Source organism: Coffea arabica, chromosome 2c (genome assembly GCF_036785885.1).
Source record: "Coffea arabica cultivar ET-39 chromosome 2c, Coffea Arabica ET-39 HiFi, whole genome shotgun sequence".
Classification (NCBI taxonomy): Eukaryota; Viridiplantae; Streptophyta; class Magnoliopsida; order Gentianales; family Rubiaceae; genus Coffea; species Coffea arabica.
The window spans coordinates 71,662,262-71,675,628 of NC_092312.1; the positions used below are offsets into that span (position 1 = coordinate 71,662,262).

The window sequence follows — 13,367 nt, forward strand, 5'->3', positions numbered from 1 at the left end:
CCACCTACATCCCTCCCTCCTCTCTTCGATTATCATCTTGAACTTGAATTGGGTGATTTGATATCGAAGAATCTTGCAGATTCAGTATGAAATTTACCTGTGAATTGAATGAGACAATGCAGATGAGGAAACTCATCTTTGTGTGTTTCTTAAACAACTCGTATGTAAATAGGAGAAATATGGTTAATCAAATGTTGACTGGGTCTCGCATCAGACCCAATCAATTATTCTCAGAAATATTCTCAATTTATTGATTAAATGAGTCATTTCAAACGTAATTGGGTCTTGCATCAGGCCCAATCAATTATTATCGAAAATGTTATAATTTCTACTTCATGATTTTTCATTTTAAGCACATGACAATTGGGCTAATTAGTGCGCACCAGACCGAATCCATTATCGTCTAAAATATTATCAACTTATTAATCGAATGGGCCATTTAAATTGTAATTGGGCCTCGTACTAGGCCCAATACCATAATAACAAATAGACCAACTACATTGGTTCTCAATTCTAAATATTCTTAATTTTTTCAATCATGCTCTGCAATTCTTGTTTCAATTCCTCCTATTATGAATACTTAAATATACCGCATCCCAATGATCTCCTCATCTAGACAAATCAGAATACTGCATTCTCCTTCATCCAAGAGCCCCTCTTCGCCCCCAGTAATCAAGATCAGGCATCATTTGTCTAAGAAAAAGAAGCGAACCATCAAAATTGGGTTTGTGTGTGGCTGTTGCCTGTTGTATAGCAATAAATGCAATAAGAGACACCACGTTTTCAACATTGATACAACAAGAAAGTTATCAAGAAGGATCCCCTCCACTTTACTACATTCTAGGTCAATCCGACCACTTGGTCGATATTAATTCGGACAAACTATAATCTCCGTAGGAGGCTCCGCATCACTAAAATGTGGGCAAGTCTGCTCATCATGACTCCCTGGACATTGAAGAACATGGATTCCAATAGGATCAATAGCAGGGTCAGAACTCTTATCATGGGCCAATTATCTAATTACGGTGTAATAAGTTCAATTAATCTAGAATTAACGTGTAATTTCTTGTCACATGTCTGGATTAATTGCAAGGAAACAGATTTCGAATATGTACGCATTTTATTTCAAGATGAAATGAATTGACATATTTTTATTTCACTTCTACGTATAAATTACACGTGACACTCCTACATTAAATTCATACATACATACGAATACGTGACTACTATGCCATATCCTACATTGCACGTCTCCGTATTTCATATCTGTGTAGGGTCCATTTCTTCTACCGAATCACATCTACGTGTTACCACTAGATTCAATTGCTACCAAAAGAGTTGCTATCATTCGCAGCATTTCCTGACTCCGTTAGGATCTCCTTCATCTCCTCTACTGCCCTGAACAGTCGGTGCAGTTCACGGATGAATCGAAAACTCTCCATGCAAAATTCAAAGTACATTTCCAGGAATACGACGTGCTCCATGCCGTAGTCCCTCACGACCGTATAGTATGATTACATGAAACTTCTGAAACTAGGTTACGGACCTGGGCATAGATATGAAAATAAGTGCAGGGTTTCTTCCATTAACATTGACGGAAGCGTGTTGATTGACAGTGATACGGCTTTGATGGATAACGGACATAAGGCTCATAAAAGTGGACCCATAGATGGCATATTGGGCCTATTTATTGTTTTGAACCGTGAGCCTAGTGATAAAAAAAGCCCACCTTCCAAGACGTGTTCGGTGAGGTTACGAAAAATCATGGATCGAAAGTGGACCTTCACGTTCACAATGACATGCTAAGCCATTTCGTTTGTTAATGAGGGAGAAGATCATTATGAAGAGTTGTAATGATGGGAGCAGGATATCCGTTGATGGATACATTGCATTCTTCGAAAAGAATATATTCATCACTAAATTTAAGAATTACGGAAGCTAGACTGATGGGCGTTATAGTAATGTAAAGAAATATGCACTAATGTTGTACATAATATGGAAGAGTCTGTGCAATTATCCTATGGCTGTTAATGTTAACAGTTGGATGATGTACAATCATTAATAAAGTATGACTTGTTATTTAAATAAGCGTGCTTATTTATTATGAAAGGAAATTGTTTGATTGTGTTGTAAAATAAGAAATATTCAATATAATGGAACACAATTATTTTATTACACGAAAAGGGAACCCCATACTATATTGGCAAGCGCAACGGAACGTAAAGAGATACATGATTGGGCTGTTGTGAAGCCCATTGATTTAATTAAATTAGGGGCTTGACCACAAATTTAAAACTGGACTGATTTTGAGTTTTAAAGGTTGACATAACTGTTGATATGGATTAGACCACAACATGGCCTAATTGCTCCGCAAAAATATTATAACTCATTTGAGATGCCAATGGACCTGGATAGGATCCACGATCTGACCCGTCATCCTGATGGTCAAATTCAGTTTCAGATTTTGATACTCGGGCTTGGGCCAGAGATGTTTCTGGCCCAATTAGTAGTTGATTGGTATTAGACCTAACAAGTGCGGATGTGGATTGATAAAGTGCAGGCTGCTTCGGAGTATAGTTGCAGTACCACATGTCCACGTTTTGTTCAGTGAACTGATCTGAGAGTATCTACACTCTCGGTGATCGAAATTGGATCTTGTCTGGTACTTTAGCGATGGCCAGTTTCATGTGTGCCCTTATCTTACAAAAATTGATTACAGTCTTGATGTTGGAATCTTCAAATTCGTACTTGGCTATCCACAGATACTTCTCATCATTCAGTAATGAATAGGAGGTGTCGTAATAATGAAGGATGATTGGATAGATCATCGGAAAGATGTATTCGGCCTGCAACTGATCTTGCCCTTCGAGTCTTGTGTCGAAAATAAGCACTCGCACCTTTCCGGTACTGCTGATCGAAATTTGGAGAGTATATCGAATTTCGCAGTGGTCGATGAGCAAAGATAGCCTGCGTACCCTTTGGACAATCTGCGATGTAAATCCAGAGAATGATATCCTTATAGTCTAAGCATCAGATGATGCACGTGCTTTGGATACATTTGACTTGTAGTAACCGGCGATGGATTGGTCTGTTGGTATTTCCATTGAAGTACTACTGTGTTCTTGTACTTGAAGAAGACGAGATGATGAGGAAGGAAGTGTTTGTGTGTAATTGATGAAACAGTGCCGTATATATAGAATGATGTCGTGTTGGACCTGTTTAGTAACCAACCTAGATGACGTCACCCAACCCAATCTAATGACGTCACTTACCCTATTGTAAAGTATCTGCTGTATTGGGTAAACTAGATTGAGTACATAGGGCACTACTACATTGGCCCGTATTGGCCCCTTGTCCTCCCGAACATCTTATAATATCACTAAAGACGTTCGGGACGACATGTGAATGGTCGAAAGACCTCCACGTGTTCTCCATCCAAAAAATAGACAATCTGGATTGGATCTGTAGAGGATTAACAGTGGTAAACCCTAGAATTTGAATTCACTTCAAATTGCTTGACGGGCCCTCCCTGTTCTCCATGTGCCTATTTTTTGCCGCGCGGCCGAAGGCCACTGACCGTTCATATTGAAACGATCCCACGATGATGAACAGTTCAATTGGGTAGAGTTCAACAGTGTCTAGAGAACACTGTTGACAGATCACTGTTGATATTTGAATTCGAAATTCAAATCGAAAATTATCCCGCCTGGGTTTCGAATTGCTGACACGTGTTTCCATTTTGAATGGCGAGGATCATGATGCATGACAAAAGGGTCGATAAATTCAACTAAGATCAGAGACTTTGAGCCTAACTTGATGAACTCGCCCGTTTTGTAGAAGATTGCTCGATATGTTGTATTTTGAACATAAAAGAAATGACAAACATGAGAGACATGCAGGATTCGTCAGGATCGTAAGGGATTGTGATATGGAGCACGTTGTGTTCCTGAGAATGTACTTTGCACTTCGCATGGAGAGTTTTCGATTCATCCACGAATTGGACTGAATGTTCAGGGTAGTGGAGGAGATGAATGGGACCCTGACGGAGTCAGGGGATGCTCGAATGATGGCAACTCTTCTGATAACAATTGAACCTGTTGGTGACACGTGGACGTGATTCGGTACAAGAAGTTAGGGGTGGCAGTCGAGTCAAGTTCGGGTTGGCGGGTCGGGTTGAGGCTTAAGTATAACAAGGAACCTGCTGACCCGAACCCGACCCGCCAACCCGAAACGGGTCAAGGTACCTGACACGAACCCGAAAATTTCGGGTTGGCGGGTCGACCCGAAATGACCCGAAACTTAATTTTAATTTATTAATTTATCACTGTAATTTCTAATAAAATCAATTTTTCACAAAATTAATTACATCATCAAGTAATAAAAATTTAAATAAATAATTTCAAACCAAATCTAAAATAAATTAAACACCATAAAAGTGTTTTATCCCAAACCAAATATAAAATAAATTAAAACAGCATAAAAGTAAAAAATAACATAATATATTATTTGTCCAAATATAATAATTTTAACTTCACACAAGTTAAATAAATTCATTTAGGATTAAGTAATTAATGCCTTTGGAAAAAAAGAATGATTTAGTTTAGTTAGATAAAATAATTTTAATGTTTATTAAATTAGTTTTAATTCGTAAACGGGTCACATCGGATCATATCAGGTTACCACGGGTTGACCCGAAATTGACCTGTTTTCTTTTCGGGTTCATCGGGTTCGACCCGATTCTGACCCGAACTTCCGAAACCTCAACCCAAATCCATTAATTTCGTGTTAGGTTCGTGTCGTGTTTTCGGATCGTGTCAGGAATTGCCACCCCTACAAGAAGTGGACCCCACACATATGTAGACATACAATATAGGATACAGTATAGTAGTCATGTATGCGTATGTATATAGGAATTTAATGTAGCAGTGCCACGTGTAATTTATATGTAGAAGTGAAATAAAAATACGTTAATTCATTTCATCTTGGAATAAAATGCGTATATATTTGAAATCTGTCTCCTTGCAGTTAATCCAGACACGTGGCAAGGAATTACACGCTAATTCTAGATTAATTGAACTTATTACACCGTAATTAGATAATTGGCTCATGATAAGAACCCCGACCCTGCTATTGATCCTATTGAAATCTACGTCCTTCAATGTTCAGGAAATCCTAATGAGGAGGCTTACCCACATTTTGGTGATACGGAACCTCCTACAGAGGTTGTAGTTTGTTCGAATTGACACCGACCAAATTATCAGACTGACCTAGAATGTGGTGAAATGGAGGGGATCCATCCTGAACTCCTAAGAATAACTTTCTTGTTGCATCAATGCTGAGAACGTGGTGTCTCTTATTGCATCCATTGCTGTGTAGTAGGCAACAACCACATGCAAATCTAATTCTGGTAGTTCGCTTCTTCTTGGACAGGTAATACCTGATCTTGATTACTGGGGACGAAGAGGGGCCCTTGGATAAAGGAGAATGCGACATTCTAATTTGTCTAGATGAGGAGATCATTACAATGTGGTGCATTTAAATATTCACGATAGGAGGAATTGGGACAAGAATTGTAGAGCACAATTGAAAAAATTAAGGATATTTAGAATTGAGGACCAATGTAGTTGGTCTATTTGTTATTATGATATTGGGTCTAGTGTGAGACCCAATTACAATTTAAATGACCCATTGGATTAATAAGTTGATAATATTTTAGACGATAATGGATTGGGTCTGATGCGTACTAATTAGCCCAATTGTCATGTACTTAAAATGAAAAATCACGAAATAGAAATTATAACATTTTTTATAATAATTGATTGAACCTGATGCGAGGTCCAGTTACGTTTGAAATGACTCATTTAATCAATAAATTGAGAATATTTCAGAGAATAATCGATTGGGTCTAATGCGAGGTCCAGTTAACATTTAATTGATCCATCTGATCAAGAAATTAAGAATATGTTAGGCTTGAGTATAAGTGGCCCATACATTGATAACCCTAATTGTATTCCCCTATGTTCCCTGACAAGTGCAGTGACACACAAATCCTCTGATTTGTCAGATGAGGATATGCTCCGGCCGAATGACCGAATGCATCCATATTTCAGATAATCATCATTTAGAATTGAGTTATAATCTATTAGGATGTGCGATTTACTTCGCACTTGGATATTGTGCTTGTAGTTGTATTACAGAAAGCATGAATATGATCGAACACCCTCAGTGCATAATGCCTCTAAATTAGCTACGAAATTAAGCAGCCATTTGAGATACTTGGTATTTCCATTGAACTACTCCCGTGTACTTCCTCTTGATGAAAATGAGATAAGTGGGAAGTAAATGTTTTGTGTTTTCTAGTGAAATCTCGAAGATTCAGTGAATCGATGAAAAAGTTATACAGTGCGGAGCAACTTATATTTACCATCCCCAGTTGCCACGTGCGAAGTCAAATGCAGGTGAGGGTAGGCAATTATCTCCTTCCACCTCAAATTTAAGAAAGTTTTATTTTAGGCATATAGCTTGAAAATTTTAAGTTACTCATATATTTGCCCTGAGGATATTTAAATTTCTCATTCTCATCAATTTTGCCTTAATGTTTTTGAAATTCTCTTTCTTATCTATATTGTCCACTCTAAAAGTTTTTTAATCTCTTTTTTTTTATTTACATCGACCTCCTTAATAAATTAAAAATTCTTAATCCTTACACTTCGCAATAGTGTTGCATCTAATTAAGATTAGTTATTGATGTAAATCCAAGAAGAAACTCTTTTAAATTTTCTAAGCTATTACTATATTATAACACAAGATGTCAAAATACAATTGTCGAAATGGAAAAAAGTATGCTTAACATAATTGTCTTTTGATTGCAAATTTCCTATGATTATATTTGATGCAGTGTCGAAAATTGAACTCCCTGACCCTAGTTTGACTCCACCACTGCTAGCTGCTAAGTTAGTTCAGCTATGGATTAGGTCGACCAAAACTAAGGCCACACAGCGAAGGACTCAAGGATTCACTTTTGCTTTTACCATGTTTTCTTTTCCATCCTCATCATTCTTACCTCTAACTACTAGACTCAAGATTCGAACCTAAAACTTGCACCGGAGCGAGGTCTCTAAGGAGCCAAACGGAGGATTCACTTACTAGTGGGAAAGGAAGACAATTTTTTTCCGTTTGTAAAACCATTCAACATATCTGCAATGAAACATTTTGTCTTTTTGTGAGAATACTATGTTACCTGTTTGGAACCTGAGTTTTTTGGGAGTTTGTCTAAAACTTTACTGCAGTGCATTGTAGAAGTTTTTGTAAGGTGAAAAATTTTTTTGGAGAAGTTTTTGTAAAGTGAATTTTTTTTCCTTTTCTTTTTTTTTCTTTCTTTCTTTTTTTCTTTCTGTTTTTTTTCTTTTTCTTTTCTTTCCTCTCTTTCTTCTTCTTCTTCTTCCTTCCCCTTCCCGCCATCCCTCTCCTCCCTTTCCCCTTCTCCTCCCCTCTGCATTTCCCCCGCCACCCCCTTCTTCCGCCAGCCCCTCTGCCCCTTCCTCCTCCCCTCTGCATGCCACCCCCCTCTGCCCTGCCACTCCCTCCCCTCGCCAGCCCTTCCCCCGCTACCCCGCTAGCCCCTCTGCCCTGCCCCTTCCCCTTCTCCCGCTGTCCCGCCACCCCCTCCTGTTTCCCCCCCTCCCCTGTTTTCCGTTTCCTGCCACCCCCTCTACTCCGCCACCCCCATTCCCTGTTCCCCTGTTCCCCCGTCAGCCGTAGCATTGGCGTGACTGGAGGGAGAAAGAAAAATCAGAGCAAGAATAAAGTAACTGCTGTTGCTGCATAGGTCGTAGGAGTTTGGCCAGGAGGGGGAGGGGGAGAGGTGAGGGAAGGAGAGAGGGAGGGAGAAAGGAAGGAAAAAAAATTTGGGAACGCCGGCGCCAGAAACGGCAGCGGAGGTGGTGGCCGGCGATGAAGGTATGGTGGATGGGGTGGGGGAAAAAGAAGAAGAAAGATAGAAGTTTTTTGTGTATTAGATATTTTGAAGTGTGCAGGTTAAAAAATTTGATAAGTTTTTTTGGGTAGTAAAGTTGTTAAAAAACTTGTAGCTAAAAAACTTGGCCAAAAAACTCACTTCCAAACAGGCCCATGATTGCCCTAACCATCATACATCTTCCCTTTGAAATATTTATTTCCTCACTGAACCCATACGTCTTTATGTGATTATCCAGGGATCTTTATCTGATAATTGAGTAATGCATCCCTGCGAGATAAAATGAAGTATTAATTATCAGAAAGTATACTAGCAATATGGACGGAGAGGTCCTATGGTGGAATGTTAAAATACAGAATTTCCTGCTTATTAGCATCTGAAGTCTGAACGTTAAATCAGTCGTAAAATTGTCGGCAAGCACAAGTACGTAACTGTGTCCTTTGGCAGAGTGAGAGTGGAATTGCACTTTTGTTTCATTAGCTAATCACGTGACTACTTTATGCTTTTTTTTTCCCAAATTTTTCTACTCGAATTAGGGCAAAAAACAAGGCTCAATGAGTCAGACAGAAGTATGTTCAAGATTGGCTTGAAGATTAAAAGAAATGTTTGAACTTGGCTTTTGTTTGAAAATTTTTTGAAAGAAACTGATCGAGTTTGGTTTGAAATTTCAGACGTATATTCATAGAAAATTTGGTTTGACTTGTCAAAATATCGAATTCAAGTACATACAATCAAAGTTTGGCTTGACTTGAAATTTCATATTGTATAATATAGAAATTTTCACCCTAATTTATGGTTTTTTCCCCTTAATTTTTGCTCTGTGATATTCAAGAAATCTATTATGATGAATTAGAGATGTAATTAAAGTCAATTATGCCTATTCAAGAGACAAGAGTATTATATGCTTGCTATTGTAGAAGATAAGCAATATATGGGAAGGAAAGAAGTGAAATTAAGGAAGGAAACTATAGGTATATTTTTATGAAATTTACCAGCCTTACACATTCTTAAAAATATCGAGCCAAATAATATGAAGATCGTGATTAGTTTGTTAATATTTTCGAACTTGAAATCATGTTCAAACTTGGATTGATACCTAAATAAACAAGCTTGAATGAACTTGGTTCGAACCGAGTTCAAGTCAAGTACCAAATTGTTTGATTCAATTTACGGCCCTTACTCGAATTGAGTTTTAAAAAGCCTACAAGAAAGGAAAGCTTTTGCCAATTTCAGAGATGCCATATTCTTGGGTATAATCTGTGAAAATGGTAACAAAAACTGAAATGATTTCTTTTACCTTTGTCATAACTTGTAATTGAGGTGCCAAATAATTAAGATAATCAACCTAGTTCATCCTCTCTCCACTTGTAAACACATCTTGTCCAAAAGAGAGATTAATATTTGCCTGCGTGTGGTTCATGTCGACCAATAAAGATAGGTCTGAAATCAAATCAGCAGATCTCAATTTAGTTCTAAAGTTCTCCCTTTTCTCCTTCTTCTTTCTTGTTTAATTAGGCTGCTGCATCATTAATCATCTATGGATTTTCAGCCAGAGAGAGTGAGAGAGGCCAAAAGTACAAAGAAAGATAAACGAGCAATATTTTCACTCTTCTCGAATGCTATTTGGATGAATATACAGGATAGATTTGCTGACAAAGATCAGAATTATGGAAGTAGAGAACTATAGCAGAAATATCATCCATGGCAATACCCCTTCTCTTGCGTCTCCATGCATGGGCAGCACATTCAACTAGACGTTTGGCTGATTTTGCCCTGTCTGGAGTTGATGCTACAATTTGCACTGCTTCTTGGTTGGAAACCACATCCCATACCTTCACACAAATGCAAACTTTACTTGTTAGTATCTATTCAAAGTCTTTCATATCAAAGATTGAAGATGAAAAACGAGTACAAGGACTTAAAAAAAAGGGTATGGAGTGCATTCATATATGCATATACGTATCTGCAGGTGAATTTTGTTCATTGTCATTAGACATCAATTCTGTCAGCCCAATTATCATCAGTAGTTTAAACCAGTCTTGGTTTTATAGTTTGGTTCTTCCAGCAGAGACATTTTGAAGAGAAAAAAATAAAGGGCAGGATTATGCATACCCCATCCGTTGCTAGCACAACAAATTGGTCATTGCCACTTATGTGCCTCTGTGTAACTTCAGGAACGGATATCAATCCAAAATCCTTAACACAGTAGTCCCCAAAGGCTCTAGACATTGCCAGTCCAGGTGACTCTTCATCCGGAAGCCACAATCGGTGTACCCCAGGCTCATCCTCTAGACAGATCACACGACCTCTGCATTTCGAGATTCTCTCAGCCTCCTCTGTTCAAATGGTTAGGAAGGCCATAATGAGTTACAAAGACGTCCGATATGGTGTAGAATAAGAGAAAGCAGAAGAAAAGAGACTTGCCGGGTAGGTTGGGCTTGAAATCAATCGTCAGCTGCACTGGTACTAAGTTGCCATCATCAGAAGTTGTAGCCAATACTGCACGTGAGTCGCCCACATTTGCTACGTAAATAAGGTCACCCTGGAGATACCACAAGATTGAGGAAAATAAGCAGATAGCTATGATCTTATATATATAAAGTAGCATGGGCTTATTACACTAGAAAATATGCCCTAAGATGCTGCGCTAAAGGAGAGAGCTGGGAAAAGAAAAGAAGGGAAATAAGCATATGAAGCTCATACTGAGTAATTACCGTTTTTGCTCTCTCCTAGATATCCATCACTGGGGTTAATATAAAGATTGAGGTTGAGATAAGATCTTTTATGTATCATTCTACTGACCTTAATTTGAAACAGATTAAGAGTTATTTGCCAATACATATTAGGCTGAAGAATTTCCATAGGCCATTTTAAAACACAACCAATGTACTATAGTGTGGAGTTGCATTAATGCAACAAGAAGATTTAGCTGCCAAATTCTTCATGACAAACAATGACTTTTTAGTACATGGAGCCTGCAACAGGCCTCCTCATTTAGACAAAAGTAAATCATTCTACAAATTAAGGGCTGATGATCAAGTGGAAAAGACATTCCTGTTTGTCCATTCCCATTACAGTGTGGCCAATCCAGAATAAAGCAAACATTGGTGATAGTACAGCAGCAGCAGTTATATCAGTCTGGTTACCTGCCTAACGATGGTCAAAGCAGTAGTGCCGCTGTTGAATGTATCAAATTTACGCTGACGCTTGAGCTGCTGGTCCACAGCCGCACAAGTTTTTATATAGGATTGCTTCCATTTATTAAATGTGTTAAGCTTTTTCTCTGATGCCAAATCAAAACTTGGGTCAAGCGAGGCTTCAGCCAATGTCTCCTGCCAATTGCAGAGTAGAGAAGACGGCATTGATTCCCTAACACTCTTTGCAACAAAATGACCCCATTGACCATGTCCATCAAATACGCCACAGAACACCATGTCTTTTTGGCCTCCAAACTCCTAGAAAACAAGTGCAACAAACATCCATCAGTCTTAAGAGTATAGAAGTGGAATCAAGATTTATCTTCGCTGCCACATACATTAATTAACGAGTGGGTAAACGGCCAGGAAAAGGTCAATTCTGTAGGATCGAGTCCTAAGTAAATTACAAAGAAAAATGCATGTTACTAACAAAACCATACCTCCCAAACAATGCAACAATCTTGATTCACACCTTTTTCTCCTCTCTTGGAGAAAACAGCTGCAAAATTCTTGGATACATCAACGTTAACAGTACCCGAGGTCCTTAATATCAAGCCCTCCTTCTTTGCTTCCTCAGTCATGGCTTCCATAGCCTCTCTTCCACGACAACTGCCAAAATAACTCCTCCTTTGCTTGATAGATAAGGACCTTGCCAATCCGTTGAACATGGTTGACAACTGCCCCATAGAACCCTGACTTCACAGTTCGAATTTTCTGAAATATATACAAAGCGGAATTCTTGATCTACATGGATCTAACATCGCAAAGCTACCATATATAGATAAATATTGTTTACGCATGCAAATTTCCACATCAAGCATGTACTAGAACTGGGAGGTGGTTGTCAGAGAATAAAGATGTAATCTGACTCAGAAAGTTATGAATCAAGTTTAAAAAAATTGCAGATACTATACAAAAAGGATGCATCTGGATAGAGATTAAAGAAATTCTTGACCGTACGAGAAAAGCAGTGAATATTCAAAATCTCACTTGGATTTCCAACAATAGATGTCCACTATTATTACTGAATTTGTTTCTTCAGGAAATGTCAGATGGAAAGAAGATGCACCACAACATTCACTCTAGAAAATTCTTTCTCAATCCAACCAACCATGCTAAGACAACATTAAAACAGTTTAAAAATAAAGTAACCTTTTCTTCACTTCTTAGATTACTTTCATTTCCTCATAAACGCACAACCTAAGCAACGCTCTAGTTGCGATGAAAACCAAAGTCCGATGACATACGCTGAAGAATCTAAATCTTTTCTCAACAAAGCACAGAAAGCTCGAATGAAATCTGATCAAAGACAAAAAAAAAAAAAAAAGGCCATCCAAACCAAGAATCCCAGAAATTTCAATGGCCGAACATGATCCAGGACAACAAAACAAGACCAAACCAGAGAACCCCAGAAATCATAAGAGCAAACAAAGCGGAAACAGAGCTATAAGAACCTGTAAATTTCAAGTAAGAGTTGGTGGGGTGGAAATGGAGAGTAGCTAGGCTGGAATAAAGTGAAAAACAAGCCTGAAAGATGAACCCTGTTGCCGGAATGGGGTGAGATTCCGACAGGATGATCCGAGATATCGAGAGACTTGAGTTAGATGAGGATCGAGTTCCATAATTTGGAGCTTAGCTAAAAGATGGTTTTATGGTAAGGAGAAGTTAACAAAGAAGAATTTGTATGGAGCTGTGTAGTACTCGTAATACAAAAGTCGCATTACCTTGAGAGAATAATAGTAGTAATAACTACTACTAATACGTGTAATAATGCTTTGTGGTGAGGAATGCAAATCCAGCCACTGCCTACCACTAGTTGTTTTATAACCGTTGCGATTCACAAAGTATGCTTAATCGTTTATGTTAGTACATTTTTGCCCTTCAAATTTTTTGGATTTTTGTTGCTGGGGTACTTTGAAATAGTGTTTGTGCTCTATTGCAACTTGACCAAATATATGGTTCTCATCGTTGATCATCCTATGTACAATAATTGAGGAACACACTTTTGATTTTTGCAACATAAGATGAGATGACTTTTCAGCATCTTGAGTCTAAATTAGTATAAAATTCGTTGGTGAAAATTAGAAGTTTATTTTTGTATATTAAAAAGAATTTGGAAAGATAAAGAGTTTGATTTGTATTGTTCAAGGAAACGAGAAGAAATGCTTTAGGACTTGGGTTGCCAAAACAAATAG

The 13,367-nt window shown here is 38.2% G+C and overlaps 1 protein-coding gene across 2 annotated transcripts; it reads right to left on the reverse strand.

Annotated features, from left to right (window-relative positions):
• Positions 1 to 9,550: 9,550 nt before the first annotated feature.
• LOC113727748 (probable protein phosphatase 2C 34) lies at positions 9,551 to 13,015 on the reverse strand. 2 transcript variants are annotated; one of them, XM_027252072.2, is made up of 6 exons: positions 12,897 to 13,015; positions 11,613 to 11,886; positions 11,122 to 11,430; positions 10,400 to 10,517; positions 10,088 to 10,311; positions 9,551 to 9,807 (listed from the first exon to the last, which is right to left on the reverse strand). In XM_027252072.2, the coding sequence occupies exons 2-6, from the start codon at positions 11,856 to 11,858 to the stop codon at positions 9,595 to 9,597; spliced, it is 1,110 nt and encodes a 369-aa protein (XP_027107873.1). In that variant the 5' UTR covers positions 11,859 to 11,886; positions 12,897 to 13,015; the 3' UTR covers positions 9,551 to 9,594. The 2 variants fall into 2 exon arrangements, with proteins under 2 accessions (XP_027107873.1, XP_027107871.1); XM_027252070.2 differs by having other exon boundaries at positions 12,627 to 12,970.
• Between the last annotated feature and the right edge of the window lie 352 nt (positions 13,016 to 13,367).

What these genes read in the sequence shown, in the direction of transcription:
- LOC113727748 (XM_027252072.2), bottom strand. Translation starts at nt 11,858, where the DNA reads ATGGGGCAGTTGTCAACCATGTTCAACGGATTGGCAAGGTCCTTATCT. An exon ending in ATTGTTGCATTGTTTGGGAG is followed by an intron (nt 11,431 to 11,612) that starts GTATGGTTTTGT and finishes CTTGTTTTCTAG; the next exon opens with GAGTTTGGAGGCCAAAAAGA. An exon ending in TTTCAAGCCCAACCTACCCG is followed by an intron (nt 10,312 to 10,399) that starts GCAAGTCTCTTT and finishes CCATTTGAACAG; the next exon opens with AGGAGGCTGAGAGAATCTCG.